The 16,804-nt window shown below is 44.2% G+C and overlaps 1 protein-coding gene across 3 annotated transcripts in view; it reads left to right on the top strand.

The window, feature by feature from the left end:
* UBE4B (ubiquitination factor E4B) overlaps window positions 1-12,278 on the top strand; it is a 111,737-nt gene extending 99,459 nt beyond the window's left edge. For all 3 annotated transcript variants that reach the window (XM_024749762.1, XM_024749761.1, XM_024749760.1), the window contains 4 exons: window positions 2,410-2,601; window positions 9,908-10,082; window positions 11,057-11,203; window positions 11,536-12,278. In XM_024749762.1, the coding sequence (XP_024605530.1) occupies window positions 2,410-2,601; window positions 9,908-10,082; window positions 11,057-11,203; window positions 11,536-11,597 (576 nt within the window). In that variant the 3' untranslated portion in view covers window positions 11,598-12,278. The remainder of the gene's footprint in view (window positions 1-2,409; window positions 2,602-9,907; window positions 10,083-11,056; window positions 11,204-11,535) is intronic.
* The last annotated feature ends 4,526 nt before the right edge of the window (window positions 12,279-16,804 follow it).

The following is a 16,804-nucleotide window of genomic DNA, read 5'->3' as shown; positions in this document are numbered from 1 at the left end:
CATCGTCGACGCCAGTATTTTATTTATAGGAAAAGTATAGGTGACATCAGTTGGAAATGAGACTATATTAAGTAGAAATAATTGATAGTGTATAAGATCTTTGGTTCTCTTCAGTGTAGGTTTGTTACACTCAGGAAACCAAAGGTTAATGAGAGCCATAATTAGGGTTTATGATAGGTCAAAGGTAGCCAGATTGTTTGGCCATGACTTGATTGATGAGACCGGGATCCTGTTTCTGAAATCGAAACTGAGGGGCATAAATGAAGATCTCTGCTTCTCTTCAACAGTCCCCCGCAACACACACACACACTCACACATGCTGAGTCTATCACTTATAACTAAATAGAGTAGTTGTTGAAATCCTGGGTGTTTCAGCACCACGGTCACCCATCGGTGAGATTCTGTTACTGATTTTGTTCCCAGTTATGCTAACCGATACACACGACATTCTGTCGGTAGCCTGAAGTCTGCCAGAGGTCACTTCCAAGATAACTTACATCCCTTTCTTCTGAGACAGCACGTTGGATTAGTAATGTTGAAGCTGTGACGTATTTTTGTCATCGTCGACGCCAGTATTTTATTTATAGGAAAAGTATAGGTGACATCAGTTGGAAATGAGACTATATTAAGTAGAAATAATTGATAGTGTATAAGATCTTTGGTTCTCTTCAGTGTAGGTTTGTTACACTCAGGAAACCAAAGGTTAATGAGAGCCATAATTAGGGTTTATGATAGGTCAAAGGTAGCCAGATTGTTTGGCCATGACTTGATTGATGAGACCGGGATCCTGTTTCTGAAATCGAAACTGAGGGGCATAAATGAAGATCTCTGCTTCTCTTCAACAGTCCCCCGCAACACACACACACTCACACATGAACGCAAACACACACACAGAGTTTAGAAGTCTTATGGTGGGGCCGGGGCCAGGATAGCGAGGAAGGCAAGAAAGGGGCCTGAGATTTGGTAGTGACTTGCCCACAGGGAGACAAGTTCACAGTGGGATATAATTTTACTACACGTCTCCTCCAGTTTCCCTGTTTACTCTCACCTCCATCATTATCACTACACCCTGTCCTACGTGCAACTCAAGAGATGAGCCCCCTCCTCTGTCCCGTTTACATTTCATGTCTCTTCATAAATAGATTTCAGTGCGAGAGCAGCAGAACACGAAGCAAAACAGTGCGCCACTGAAAGCGTAAGAACACTCAGCTCATTTAGATAAGGTACTTCAGACACTTGCTTCCCTTAAAGGTTCGCAGATGGACTTCTTTAAACTTTTTCTATAAAGGCCAGACAGTAAATAGTTTCGGCATTGTAGGCCACGTGGCCTCTATTGCAGCTGCTAGCTATGCTTTTGCTGTATTCCAGTAAAACTCCATGAAGTGAGGCATCAGGCCCGATATGTCTTGCAGCTAGCAGTTTGCCAATCCCTGCTCTAAGTCATGTTTTATTTTGTGTTCAACTACTCCGATGGCAGTGCTCTTTGATTGTTCAGAAGGTCAGAAACTATAAAAATTGCTTGAGACTATTCTTATCCCTCCTTTACCTCACAGTTTCTTAACAATTAAATACAGGAGTACTTTTTACTTTGTGCAAAAGCAGGTCCTTTAGAAGCCAAATTTAAGTTGAATTTGTATAAATCCAGTCGTGAAATTTAATGAAAACCTTGTTACTTAAAGAGAAGCTTTCATGGCTCATTTTTTATGGCCGGTGTTTAACACTCTATAAGCCAGGTGTTCCTATTTCAGGTTTGCTTAAAGCAATGTATGCCCACCTGTAGTAGGTACTGTGTCACCTTGTGGGGTTATAGGATATTATTTCATAATTCGTTTTTAGTTGTTTCATTTAAGTTTGTCTTGTCTCACTGGCTAGATTTAAAACTATTCAAGACATAAATTTTATCTTCTACCTCTTTTATATTTCTTCACTCTTTGCATCCAATAAATAAATAAGAACAGTGCATATTGCCTGAACTGTCAGGGACTTGAAATTTATAGAAAAATAATGCATAAAATGATGGCTGAAAGAGCGTACTCCAGAAACTTTCATGACACGTGTGATGATGATGGAATTATGAATAGTTTCCCTCTTTTACCTATTAACAAATTCGAAGTGATCCTTGTTTTTATAATTAAAGCATGAATTTAATGAAAATGTTGCCTTTTTGGTATTTATAAATATTCCATCAGCATGCAACATTCTATGAAGTATTAGAATTACTGGGTTAGAAATGGAGAGTCAAGAAAAGTTTGAATGGAATGTCCTTCTTTAGCGTATGGTATAGCACATATAAGGGATTCTTTGAAGATGGAGCCTGCCAATTCCTGTTCCTCCACTGAAATGGGAGTTTTGGGTCCTTCTTGCTTGTCTCAACAGCATGAGTTGTCCTATTATCCTGTGATTTCCTAGGAACTCGGACCCCGATTGGCTGCGATGCTGAACTTTAACCTTCAGCAACTCTGTGGCCCTAAGTGCCGTGACCTGAAAGTTGAAAACCCTGAGAAATATGGCTTTGAACCAAAGAAGCTGTTGGACCAACTGACGGATATTTACTTGCAGCTGGACTGTGCCCGGTTCGCTAAAGCCATTGCTGACGACCAGGTTAGTGCCCAAGGGAACAGTTTCAGAGGGAGCCTGGAGTTCAGGCTCCTGAAATGGGTGACTTGAGTTTGCTTCCCTGTGGATTTCCCGGCAGACCCTGCGCGATTACATATCCATCTGTTCTTGGATTTTCCCCACTTGAAATCAAGGAAGGTGACACTTTTCAAAACGTGGTTTGAGAAGTTTTTAGTTTGTAAATAGAAATAATGGCCACAGTGGCAAGGGGAACTTGTCTGGTGTAAATGGATGTGACTCAGTTGTTTTCCTTTGGGCGTAAAGAGCAGATTTGGCTCTCAGATCCGTCTCCAGTTGAGTTTGTACCCATCCTGCTAAGGGCCTCACTCGACAAATCGGTTACATTTCCAGAAAGAGCCTGGTTTTCTCAGGGATTCCAAATCTTCTTCCCAAGAAGGAGATTTAATAACAGCTTCAGTGTTGCCATTATTTCTGTGGTTCCAGGTTTCAAACCGTGTACGTTATATTTACATTCTTCCCTCCTTTATTCCTTGCGTCCCTCTGATCGTATCCATTTTGTGGTTTTCATTTCCACAGCTACCAATTTAGTCCAAGCGGCCCCTGTCCATCCTCGATGTTTAATTTTTCATTATCTCATGAAGGGCTTCCCCTCCCTCCACGGTCCTGTGTCCTGCAGCATCTTCAGTGTTACAGTAACTGATGTTATTAACCACACATCAAGTTTTAGCCACTTTTCACATTTTCACTTGTAATCCTCACAGGACCCTACGACTGAGGTTTAGTTGGATTCCTTGCTTTTCAGGGAGGCACACGGAGGTTAACGAGCTGCACAGCTGATGTGAGGCAGAGGCAGGACTCCCACCTGGCAGTCTGGCCCTGAGCCCATGTTCTCAGCTTCTCTGCTCTCCACTTAAAATGCCCCCAAAGTGCCACGTCCGTTTCAGTCTCCACATCGTTGTTCACATTATTTATCCAAGTATTAACTCACATCTCAGGGTAACCATCACTAGGCATTCCAGAAGATTCTTTACTTATATCTCATCCAAAGGTCAAAATAGGGGAATTGTAGGTACTTTTTATTTTTCAATAACAGCTTTATTGAGACATAATTCTCATACATAGGTACTTTTGGATAAAGCAAGAGATGTGGTCTTGACAAAGCACCTGCAATGGAAAAAACCACATATGTCTAAAGCAGTTTTTCCATAAAAAGTCGCGTTAAAAGAGCAGGTTAGGTGTTTGCAGTTACTTTGGGTAGACGCTAAAATGATTCTCTAGCCTACGACTGTATGATGCTGTACATATTGAGAAATGGAAGATAAGTGGTAGCCTTAAGAGGGACAGGAAATGGAAACGCTCCCCAGGCAAGGTCAGGTCGTCTGCTTGGGCAGCAGGCCAGCTGGAGCTGGGCCTCTCCGGCCCAGCCAGAGGTCGGGTATGAGGAGTCCCCGGGGACTCCTCCGCTTTCACTGTCAGGGACTCAGAAGGGTCGTTTAGCCTGCTCCCTCTTCTCCTGGTAGGTCTTGCTGTGGCTGCCACGTCGCAAGCGGTTATAACACGTAACATAAAGTTTGCAGGGTGCGTGAGCACAGCACACCCACTGAGACGGTGCAAACCAAGTGGGTGACAAAGGAGTGTTTCCGAGTGCTTCCAGCTGCCTTTCCTTGGTGACCAACAAAACGTCCACACTGCCTGGTAATGCCTATGGCTTGTGGTGGTGGCACAGGTGGTGGCCTGTGGTGGCACGTGGCTTGAGTCACAGGCAGTGATTTCTGCACAGTGACACATGGGTCTTCTCGAATGTCTAAATAGCTCTGTTCTTGCAGACACGTGAAGCAGGCCCACAAGTGCCAGCAGCACAGTGGAGAGAAAAACACTTTTGAAGTGGTTTCTTTGCTGCCTTGTACAGTGTGGCATTTGTCTTGATCGTTGGACACTTTCCATTTGTATGGGCTGTAAGCTGATGAGGGGCCTGCCCACTGGATTGTTTCGGAAGAGGGGCTGTGGGGGGTGCTGGGGGTGGAAGGATGGAAGACTAGAAAGCTCCAGGGAGGTGGTAGAATTTCGTCTTCTCCCTTGGGAGCAGTGCCCTTGCTTCGCTCTGGTTCCGTCTGGTATGTCTTGTTTTCCTGGGGAGACAGAGGAGAAAAAAAACAGCAGCCGAGCAAGGGAAGAAACTGAGAGCCTTCTCTCCTGTGCACCGAGAGCGGGCGGAAGACAGGTGCCCGGGAGAGGTGACAGAAGGCCCCAGCGCGAGGAGCCCTGAGCCTTACACTCACAGGCCTTAGGAGAGAGCCCCTCGTCAGAGAGGAAGTGTGACAGGACAGTTGTCCCTGGAGCCCAGGAGAGAGAGAGGTCTTAGCCTGACACAGTGAGCTGCACTGAGGGCCAAGTCTGCCTGTGGTTTCCGGGCAGATGGACGGCAGATCTGTTGTTCACGGAGCGCTGTCTGTTAACACCATGTTCCATTAAACAATAGTAGTAAAGAGCCCATGTAATGGGGACTTCCTGGTGGTCCAGTGATTAAGACTTCACCTTCCAGTGCAGGGGGTGTGGGTTTGATCCCTGGTCAGGGAGCTAAGATCCCACATGGCTCCTGGCCAAAAAACCAAAACATTAAACAGAAGCAATATTGTAACAAATTCAATAAAGACTTTTAAAAAATAAAAAAGGGAAAAAAATCTTGGGATTTCCCTGGTGGTCCAGCGGTAAAGAATCTACCTTCTAATGCAGGGACCGCAGGTTCAATCCCTGGTTGGGGATCCAAGATCCCACATGCCGTGGGGCAGCTAAGCTCGCGCGCCACAACAACTGAACTGGCATGCCTCAACGAGAGCCCGCGTGCCACAAACTACAGAGTCCTTGCGCTCTGGAACCTGCACACCACAACTAAAGAGAAGCCCATGCGCTGCAGTGAAAGATCCCGCATGCCTCAACGAAGATCCCTCATGCCGCAACCATAAAAATTAAAAAAAAAAAAAAGAGCCCATGTGAAATCTCACTTCTCCTATGCAGCGTTCCTTTTTTTAAAATAAATTTATTTATTTATTTGGCTGTGTTGGGTCTTCATTGCTGCACGCAGGCTTTGTCTAGTTGCAGCGAGCGGGGGCTACTCCTCGTTGCAGTGCGCGGGCTTCTCATTGCAGTGGCTTCTCTTGTTGCAGAGCACAGGCTCTAGGTGCGTGGGCTTCAGTAGTTGTGGCTCGCGGGCTCTAGAGCACAGGCTGAGTAGTTGTGGCACACGGGCTTCGTTGCTCCGCAGCATGTGGGATCTTCCCAGACCGGGACTCAAACCCATGTCCCCTGCGTTGGCAGGCGGATTCTTAACCACTGCGCCACCAGGGAAATCCTGCAGCCTTCCTTTTTTTTTGAGGTGAAATTCACATAACATAAAATTAACCATGTTGAAGTGTGTAATTCAGTGGCATTTAGTACGCTCACAGTATTGTACAACCATCACCTCTAATCACTCCCACAAGGAAATCCCGTACCCATTAAGCAGTCAGTGTCCCTTCGTCCTCACCCCAGCTCCTGGCAACCACTAGACTGATTTCTGTCTTTATTTTACCTATTTTTACATTTATCTATTAGCCTATCTGAATATTTCATGTAAATGGAATCATACAATGTATAACCTTTTGTGTCTGGCTTCTTTCATGTAGCATGCTTTCGAGGTTCATTCATGTTATATCACGTATCGTACCTGATTCCTTTTTACGGCTTAATGTTTCATTATATGGCTATACCATGGTTGGTTTGTTCATTCATCCATTGACGGACATTTGAATTGTTTCCACCTTTTGGCTGTTATAAATAGTATCCTGTGAACGTTCATGTAAAAGTGTTTGAATACCTATTTTCGATTCTTTGGGATATACTTAGGAGTAGAATTTCCGAGTCATATGGTAATTCTATGTTTAACATTCCCACCAGCAGTGTACGAAGGTTCTAATTTCTCCACATGCTCGCCAACACTTGCTATTTTCTGTTTTGATTTTTTATTTTTAAATAGCCACCCTGGTGGGAGTAAAGTTGTATCTCACTGTGGTTTTGATTTGCATTTCCCTAATGACAAATGCTGTTGAACATCTTTTCGTGTACTTGCTGGCCATTTGTGTATCTTTTTTGAAGAAATGTCTGTTCGATCCTTCATCTTTTTCTTTTTCTTTGGCCGCACCAAGCAGCTTTGTGGGATTTTAGTTCCCTGACCAGGGATTCAACCCAGACCCTCGGTAGTGAAAGCACGAGTCCTAACCACTGGACCACCAGAGAACTCCCCTTCATCCATTTTTTATTTTATTTATTTATTTTTGGCTGCATTAGGTCTTCATTGCTGCACGCGGGCTTTCTTTAGTTGCGTCAAGTGGGGGCTACTTTTTGTTGCAGTGTGTGGGCTTCTCATTGCGGTGGCTTCTTTTGTTGCGGAGCATGGGCTCTAGGCTCGCGGGCTTCAGTAGTTGTGGTGCACGGGCTTATTAGTTGCTCCACGGCATGTGGGAATTTTCCTGGACTAGGGCTCAAACCTGTGTCCTCTCCATTGGCAGGTGGATTCTTTTTTTTTTTTGGTACGCGGGCCTCTCACTGCTCTGCCCTCTCCTGTTGCAGAGCACAGGCTCCGGACGCGCAGGCTCAGTGGCCATGGCTCACGGGCCCAGCTGCTCCGCGGCATGCGGGATCCTCCCAGACCAGGGCATGAGCCCACGTCCCCTGCATCAGCAGGCGGACTCTCAACCATTGCGCCACCAGGGAAGCCCCTATCCATTTTTTAAATTGGATTCTTTCTGTTTTGTTCTTTATATATTCTGTGTGAGTTCTTTATATATTCTGGATACTAGACCTTTATCAGATATATGATTTGCAGATATTTTTATGTTTAATTTCTGTAGCCATTCTGTAAGATCCTTGAGGTCAAGAACAACATCTTGGGACTTCCCTGGTGGCCCAGTAGTTAAGAATCAGCCTGGGCTTCCCTGGTGGCACAGTGGTTAAGAATCTGCCTGCCGGGCTTCCCTGGTGGCTCAGTGGTTGAGAGTCTGCCTGCTGGGCTTCCCTGGTGGCGCAGTGGTTGAGAGTCCGCCTGCCGATGCAGGGGACACGGGTTCGTGCCCCGGTCCGGGAAGATCCCACATGGCGCGGAGCGGCTGGGCCCGTGAGCCATGGCCACTGAGCCTGCGTGTCTGGAGCCTGTGCTCCACAACGAGAGTAGCCACCGCAATAAGTCCGTGCGCTACAACAAAGCATAGCCCCCACTTGCCGCAACTAGAGAAAGCCCGCACACAACAACCAAGACCCAGCACAGCCAAAAAAAAAAACACAACATCTTTGCTTCCTCTCTGACACCATCCACACTGAACTTGAAGCAGCAGCTCAGTAATCTGTATTTGGTCGATTCATTGACACCACTGCTCTTTGAAACTGAGTGCCATGTCCCCTTATCATAAGTACCCTTTGATTTCTTATTTCTGTTTTTTTGGCTGTGCTGGGTCTTGATTGCTACTCACAGGCTTTCTCTAGTTGCAGTGAGCGGGGGCTACTCTTTGTTGCAGTGTGCAGGTTTCTCATTGCGGTGGCTTCTCTTGTTGCGGAGCATGGGCTCTAGGCACGCGGGCTTCAGCAGTTGTGGCACATGGTCTCTAGAGCGCAGGCTCAGTAGTTGTGGCACACGGGCTTAGTTGCTCCGCAGCATGTGGGATCTTCCCGGACCAGGGCTTGAACCCACGTCCCTTGCATTGGCAGGCGGATTCTTAACCACTGCCCCACCAGGGAAGTCCCTACCCTTTGATTTCTGATAATGCTCACTCCACTGCTCTATCTTAGAAATTGACTTAATAGCAGGCAGAAGTCAGTTGGTTAAAAACTCAATCATCTTTTGAGAAATAGAGTGGGTGATATTTTCGAGAATAGTAAATGGGCTAAGAACGACTACTTGTTTACACAGAGAAGTTCAAGGTGAATAGTCTCAGTAGTGTGGATAGCAGCACCCAGCCTGTGCGTTTCTGCCCTTCCAACATCTCACCATAACCCTTTGGCCATTTATCCCCTGTGCCTCTTCCCAAAGGGACGGGGACTGTAGCTTACCTGGCTCATAATAAGTAGACACCAAATAAAGTATCTGTTGACCTAATGTAGTAATTTAGTTTCAGAAGACTATAACCGAGGCTCTCTGAACTTTTCAAATTATTTTAAAGGATTATTGCCAAGCCCAAGTGCCCTGCTGGCTTTTTGTCCTCTCCTCTCTTTTCCCCTGAGTTGCATGGATTAAATAAGGGGCGTGGCTGTGTGTGGAGAGAGAAAGTGAGCATGTGCACTTATTTAGAAACTGAAGTTAAAAAAGAACCGAAGAAAGACTGAGGACTTTCATTCCAGCCTTCTAAGGGAACACAAGTATTGAGATGAGTTCATCCCATGATGTTCATGTGAATCCTCGTTTAGAAATCACAGGTCACAGATTATGGTCCTATCATTCAGAGTTTCAGATTTAGTCATTCCCCTCCTCCATTTGCATCACTGTCACTAAAGTGACAAGCATTCAGTGATTTTGCCGTAAATGCAAAATAGGATATACTTTGATATTTTGAAATGGCAATGATTTATATAAATTAGGCACCTGTGGGGTAGGTGTTACTACCCCCATTTTACACCTGAGGAAACTGGGGCTCAGGAGAGTTAGAGCTTTCTCTAAGACCACACAGCAGGTAGATGGTAAAGCCAGGATTGAAACCCAGGCTTGCCTGGGTCTTTGGTGGGCGCTTGCCGTGTAGACCAGCCCTCCCACTCTCACAGGCATAAGCCCTGTCTGCTCCCGTCAGTAGAGCCCCTGACATTTAACAGCGTTGAACTGAGAAATCTTAAATAAGGATTGACAGGGAATGGGAGAACGCGCTTGTTGATTATGAACTCTATTGGGTTGTTTTCACCATGTTTACCTTTAGGGAAAAGAACTCAAATTTCCACCTCCTCTCATAGGCTGCTAGGGCTCAGTGCCTGGCAAGGACTGAAGTAGACTTTCAGTCCTTCTCTTTTTAATATTTTCTTCTCTTTTTAATATTTAAATTTTAAGAGAAATGGATGTTTGCTATAAAAGTAATTAAAACTTTTAAAAATTGCCCTCATTTGCCTCGATCCTGAAGCCCTTTCCAGAGGCCTTGTACAGTGTGGTGCGTGTTAGCCCAGTCTTTATGTATTTATAGCCATGTCGAAGTATTTATATATGTACATTATAATTTTAGGGCTTTTTTAGAAAACAGATGATGCTTTGGGTATTTTCTGCAGCTTGCTTTTTTCCACTTAAAATATATTTACGTCTCACAGTGTCTTTCCTCATTTTCAGAGATCCTACAGCAAAGAATTGTTTGAAGAAGTTATTTCGAAGATGCGGAAGGCAGGGATCAAATCCACAATAGCGATAGAGAAGTTTAAACTTCTGGCTGAGAAGGTGGAGGAGATCGTGGCCAAGAACGCGCGTGCAGAAATCGACTACAGTGACGCCCCAGACGAGTTCAGAGGCGAGTGGGCCCGCTTTTTTAACGTGGAATTCTTTGATTTGAGTTAACTTGAAACATGTAGCATTAGAAGAGGACGTTCTGTGCTCTCATTTCTTTTTTTTTTTTTTAATTTAATTTATTTTATTTTTGGCTGCCTTGGGTCTTCGTTGCTGTGCGTGGGCTTTCTCTAGTTACGGCGAGCGGGGGCTACTCTTCGTTGTGGCGCGTGGGCTTCTCATTGCAGTGGCTTCTCTTGTTGCGGAGCACGGGCTCTAGGCGCGTGGGCTTCAGTAGTTGTGGCATGTGGGCTCAGTAGTTATGGCTCGCGGGCTCTAGAGCACAGGCTCAGTAGTTACGGCGCAAGGGCTTAGTTGCTCTGCGGCATGTGGGATCTTCCCGGACCAGGGCTGGAACCCGTGTCCCCTGCACGGGCAGGCGGATTCTTAACCACTGCCAGGGAAGCCCCTCTCATTGCTTAACCACTGCCAGGGAAGCCCCTCTCATTGCTTTTTGAGACACTGGTCAGAAATTGAAATTCTGTTTATCTACCTTTAGTTCATATTATAAATTACAAGAGAAAAAAGTCCTCAGCCTGATTTCAAACCAGATAACAACCCTGAAGATTCTAAGGTCAATCTTGCCTTTGCAAGTGGGGACTCATGTTTTCAAAGAATTCTGAGTAGTCCTAAGAGGAAAGGTTGATTCTAGCCTGCTGTCTTCGCCATACAGCTCGGGAGGGCCTGTCTGTCCTGCTGTCTTTTTTGTCTGTTCTTTCCTCCCAGCAGTAGCTGACAAAAGGGTGCTTCCCCTCTACAAAAGGTGAAGTATATGCCTTTATCTAATGCTGATTTCCTTCTAAACTTGGGGGCCTGGTAGGGGCCATTTGGTTGCTGTTTCCTATGGTTATATTTTTCACTGATAGGAGGGACTGTGTTTTCTTTTTCAGTTTTAGGCTCTATTGTTAGGTCAGAGTTTGCTTTGCTCTGTCTCTGTAGACCCTCTGATGGACACCCTGATGACTGACCCCGTGCGGCTGCCCTCTGGCACCATCATGGACCGCTCCATCATCTTGCGGCACTTGCTGAACTCCCCCACGGACCCCTTCAACCGACAGACGCTGACAGAGAGCATGCTGGAGCCAGGTAGAGGAGGGCATGGCTCGAACTGCAGTGCCTTCACCTGTACTGAGCAGTGAGGTCAAAATCGTGTATCAGAGAGTAGTCAGAAGGGGGAAATTTAACAAATCCAGACACTACATGGTTTCTGACACTTAATGGACAAGACATAAAACATTCTTTGCTCTTTTTCACTACAGAATTCCAGTTCTTACTTTTCACGTCCTATTTCTTCTTCAGCCTTCAGTTCAGTGAGGGAATGAATTGCCTTTTCTTTCCTTTTATACAGAACTACAAGCATCATCTCTCAGGAAGAGCCCTCCCATCTGGGGTATTAATTCTTTTCTTTCTTTTCTCAGTGCCAGAACTGAAAGAACAGATTCATGCCTGGATGAGAGAGAAACAGAACAGTGATCATTAAACCATCCCCCTTGCCCACCCTCTGCGAGAAACAGCCAAGGCCGGCGAGGCAGGCAGGAGCAGCATCGGTGGTGCAAATGCTGTTCACATGTTGGAGGCCAGAAGTGGCAAAATACACCAAGAGCCCACCCAGAGTGACCAAACAGTGGAGACCTGAAAGGACATGAATAAGAAGAGGAGCCCAATTCCTGTACATATATTTAAGTGACAGACGTGGTCAAAAGCTTGAGGGATACGTTTTATGATTGCTTGTGTAATAGAGCACGTCCTTCATATGTCACAATTTGGGGCTTTTGCTACGGAAGTCTTTTAGTGATTGATGACGAATGGGTCTGGGCAGCATCCCCTTCATCCCTTTTTTTTTTTTTTTTTTTTTTTTTTACTAAATCCAGTATCCATTGGTTTTGATTGTGATTAGAGAACCTTGGACATTTTGCTGCTAAGACTCTTCCCCCCCGCCGGCCCCATCCTGATCCTACTTGCACTGCTGTGGATTTTTTTTAAGAGAAGCAAAAACAAAAATAAACTCTTTTCCCTGGCCCTCCAAACATTTATTCTGTGAGATAACTGTGCCTGCAACAAAGTGTTAATCCTGGGATCGTATTTTTATATCATATTCACATATTTGTTTTTTTAATTGGTGTTAGATGACATGATTAATAAAAAAGGCAAGATATTTTCAGAATTTGAATTTCAGTTTTTTTTTTTTTTATTATTTTGAAATGTCCCTTAAAATTTTTTTTTATTCTAAACAAAATGAAGAGAATCCTGTTGCTCTGGTCCTTGTAGTGAGTCCACGATTAGGAATCTGAGGAACAGCTGCAGCAAAGGAAGCATTTAAGTGTATCAGGATTTCGCGTCTTACGGTTTGGGGGGGGTTGGGTTATTTTTAATGCTATGTGACAGTTGGAAACCTTTATAGTTATCCTGCGAGGGTAAATAAATTCCTCAACCCTTGAGTCTGTGAGTTCAAGGCAGGGGTCGTTTGTATGATGTGTCCTGTGGGGCTTGGCTTTACCAAAGCAAAAAAGGGGTGCAAGAAATGTGGAAGTACGTCTGCTTGTAAAAACACACACAAAGAAAAACACACACACACACACACACACACACACACATAAACATAAGATTTTTTGTATTACTGCTCCCTACTTACCACACTCGGATTCTTGAATCTCCTTTGGGGTAAAAAAGGATTTGAAACCATAAAGTGTTTTGAAGAAATTAAGTCTACAAAAACATACTTTCTTTTTCTTTTCCTTTCTTTCCCGCTCCACAGACAATGTCCTCTGTTCAGTTCCTAACGCAAACTACAATAAATGGTGATACACATTCAGAAGGAATCTTCTTTGAGTCTCTTCTTTTTGTGGAAAACAAAGGGGTGGGTGAAGACCAAGAGCCAGATGTGTTGGCATGTGGTACATGATCTTTCCTGGAGCCAATTAGGAGTTGCTGTTTTTAAAATAAAACTTTCCTATTGTGTCAGTCTTGATGCTCCAGTTGGTTCTTGTGTCACTGTTTGCTTGTTCAAGGTTGAGCTTTGTCACGTTCAGTCTCTTCAGTTCTCAGGTGGTTACCCTATTGCAAATATATTTTCCCTGACCTTGAAAATTTTTGCTCAAGTTCAACCCATCTCATGAACATTATCTTAGGTACTGCAGTTGATGAAACCTTACCTACCAGCTCATCTAATAAGAGCAAGCGTTTCTGCAGCATTTACTGTGTGCCAACCTATGCCAAGGCCTTTACATTTACGATTTCGTTCTCTGAGATGGTACAATCATCTTTGTTTTTTTCCAGCAGGTCAGGGTGTGGGATGTGGAGAGGTTAGGTCACTTGCCCAAGGTCACCTGGCCAATTAGTGGAAGAGCAGGTGTCCAGGCTCCAGAGTCCATGCCCTTAGCCACTACTCTTGAGCACATTTGGAGTAAATCAACATTTTCCTTTTTCCAAAAAATATAATGTATTCCTGTTAACAACAATTTTAGACAATATAGGTAAAAGAAAGCCGAAATCACCTGTAATCCCACTGTTCAGAAAATGGTTAATTTATTTTTTACCAAGTTTATATACATTTATGCCTATACAGTTAATGACGTTTATTGGCTTCTATTGCCAGTTTTGTTTCTCCATGTCATGAATGTGTATTGTTTCTCTCCTCTCTATCCAGAAGATAAACTCTGCACAGGTTTATCAGGTTCAGGCACAGGTTCTGTCGTGTTATTTGCATGCCTCACTCTTCCCCATGAATGTAAGAAGATGCTGCTTTACCCCTTCAGATGTACTCATCGTTTTGAAAATTCGGAATTCGGAGGCTTGAAGGACCTTCCGCCGGCTAGGGCATTCCTACTTGTACTGTCTCTAGGGGGAAGATGGTTGCTATTTCTATTTTTAGAATCTAAGGCTTGCTATTGTATAGAAACTTGTGACTGCCTTCATTCTGTGAATTATGGATATTAAAGTAAGTTCCAAAATATTTTAAAAATAGGCCTTGGCTACAAGGAAGATGGCCAAACAGGAAGGAGGATCTGAGAATCAGAAAAGCAGAAGAGAAATGGTCCTGAAGAGAAAGATGATTAAAATAGCTTCTTGGTCGTTTTGTGACTCACTATTGTGTGGGTTTTTAAACGGAGTTGATAAGAATATCTTTTGAAAAAATAGCCGAGCACGTTATTTTGTTCACATTTTGTAACCTGTGGGTTTGGTACATAAAATAGTGAATTTCACAGTCTTTGTGTTGAGGTGCTAAGGGGAGATAAATAGGCCCTATCTGACTAGGTAACTTTTTTTTTTTTTTTGTGGTACGCGGGCCTCTCACTGCTGTGGCCTCTCCCATTGCGGAGCACAGGCTCCGGACGCGCAGGCTCAGTGGCCATGGCTCACAGGTCCAGCCGCCCCGTGGCACGTGGGATCTTCTCAGACCGGGGCACGAACCCGTGTCCCCTGCATCGGCAGGCGGACTCTAAACCACTGCGCCACCAGGGAAGCCCCCAAGGTAACTTTTTGATTGAAGGAAACATCCATAGTATGAGCTTGATGTTTGGATCAGCTGGCATTGGGCTGAGGAAGTCACCCTTGGTTGATAAATGTGCATTTTATGAGCGTTTTCTATGTACAAGCCACTCTCATATATTAATTTGTTATCTCCTCAACAGTTGTGTAAAGGGGACAGGGAAGTGGCATATGAATCTAGGCCATCTGGGCTTCAGGCTCTGATCCCTTCACCACTCCTGCTGTGTGGCAGTTCAGTGGTCCCTCAGTATCTGCAGGAGGTTGGTTCCAGGACCCCAAGAGATATCAAAATCTGCAGATGCTCAAGTTCCTTATATAAAATGGTGTAGTGTTTGCTTATAACCTTCCCATGTACTTTAAATCATCTCTAGATTACTTATAATATCTAACACAGTGTAAATAGCTGTAAATACAATGTAAATAGTTGATAGCAGGCGACGAACTCAAGTTTTGCCTTTCTGGAACTTTCTGGAGTCTTCAAACCGTGGCTGGTTTAATCTGGATGTGGAACCCACATATACGGAGGGCCAACTATATTCCAGAATGGTCCAAGTTCATAATGGCAAAGGAGATATGGAGAAGCAGCATAGCATTCCAGAAGGCACTTCAGCCTTGGGGTCAACTCTAGACTCAACCCTCATTTTATTTTCTATTTTAAAAAATTTTTTGTACCGCAGGTTCTTATTATCTGTTTCATACATATTAGTATATATATGTCAATCCCAATTCCTCCCACCACCATCACCATTTCCCCCTGCCTTTCCCCCTTGGTATCCATACATTTGTTCTCTATATCTGTGTTTCTGTTTCTGCCTTGCAAACTGGTTCATCTGTACCATTTTTCTAGATTCCACATATATGCGTTAATATATGATACTTATTTTTCTCTTTCTGACTTACTTCACTCTGCGTGACAGTCTCTAGGTCCATCCACGTCTCTGCAAATGACCCAATTTCATTCCTTTTTATGGCTGAGTAATATTCCATTGTATATATGTACCACATCTTCTTTATCCATTCATCTGTCAATGGGCATTTAGGTTGCATGACCTGGCTATTGTAAATAGTGCTGCAATGAACATAGGGGTGCCTGTGTCTTTTTGAATTACAGTTTTCTCAGGGTATATGCCCAGTAGTGGGATTGCTGTATCATATGGTAATTCTAGTTTTAGTTTTTTAAGGAACCTCCATAATGTTCTCCATTCAACCCTCATTTTAAATGGTTAAATAACTTCAGTCTCACAGCTTTCAATATCAGACACTCACTGTTGACCCCCAAATTTGCATCTCCAGCCCAGACCTCCCTCCTGTACTGCAGACACTGGACACCTCAAATGTCTAAAAGACCCTTGGAATTCACATATCTAAATCAAGTTCCTTATATTTCACCCCAAACCTGATCCTCTTAGTCTCCCCATCACAGTAAGTGTCAACTCTGTCCTTCCAGTTTTGTTTCAGTTCAAAACTTTGGGGTCATCCTTTACTCCTGTTTTACCCTTTTCCTATTCAGTCTGCCCACAAATTTCTCAGCTCTGCCTATAGAACAGACCCAGAATTCAACTGCTTCTCACCAGATCCACTGCTGTTATTGGTCTGAGTCATCATTAGCGGTGTTCTAGATTATTTCAACAGCATCATGACTGGTCTCCCTGTTCGTCCCTCGTCCTTTCTCAAAACAGCAGCTGAAACAGTCTTGTTAAAACTTAACTAAGGTTATGTCACTTCTCTGCTCAAAACCCTCCAGTGGCTTCCTAATCCCCTCAGAATAAAAGAAGCCCTTACACTGGCCTAGAAGGCAGTACCCATCCACCACATTATCGCTTTGACCTCATATCCTGTAACCTCCCCTAACCAACCATTAAGCCACCCTGGCCTCATGGTCCTCCTTAAACTGTAGGCACGCTCTCCACCCCTCCTAGGTCCCTGGTACTTGTGGCTCCCTCTACAAGGAATCTTCTTCCCACAGGAAAAAAAATACATAGATCACTCACTCCCTTACTTGCTTGAGGTCTTTACTCAAAAATCAGGGACTTCCCTGGCAGTCTAGTGGTTAAGACTCCAAGCTTCCCCTGCAGGGGACAAAGGTTTGATCTTTGTTGGAGAACTAAGATCCCACATGCCACACGGTGTGGCCAAAAACAAACAAAAAATTCACCTTTTCGAGCCCTTCCTTGTTCACTCTTTTTATTTATTTATTTT

This window comes from Neophocaena asiaeorientalis, unplaced genomic scaffold (assembly GCF_003031525.2).
Source record: "Neophocaena asiaeorientalis asiaeorientalis breed wild unplaced genomic scaffold, Neophocaena_asiaeorientalis_V1.1 scaffold275, whole genome shotgun sequence".
Classification (NCBI taxonomy): Eukaryota; Metazoa; Chordata; class Mammalia; order Artiodactyla; family Phocoenidae; genus Neophocaena; species Neophocaena asiaeorientalis.
The sequence above is the reverse complement of the archived record's forward strand: the minus strand, read 5'-3'. Positions and strand labels throughout refer to the sequence as shown.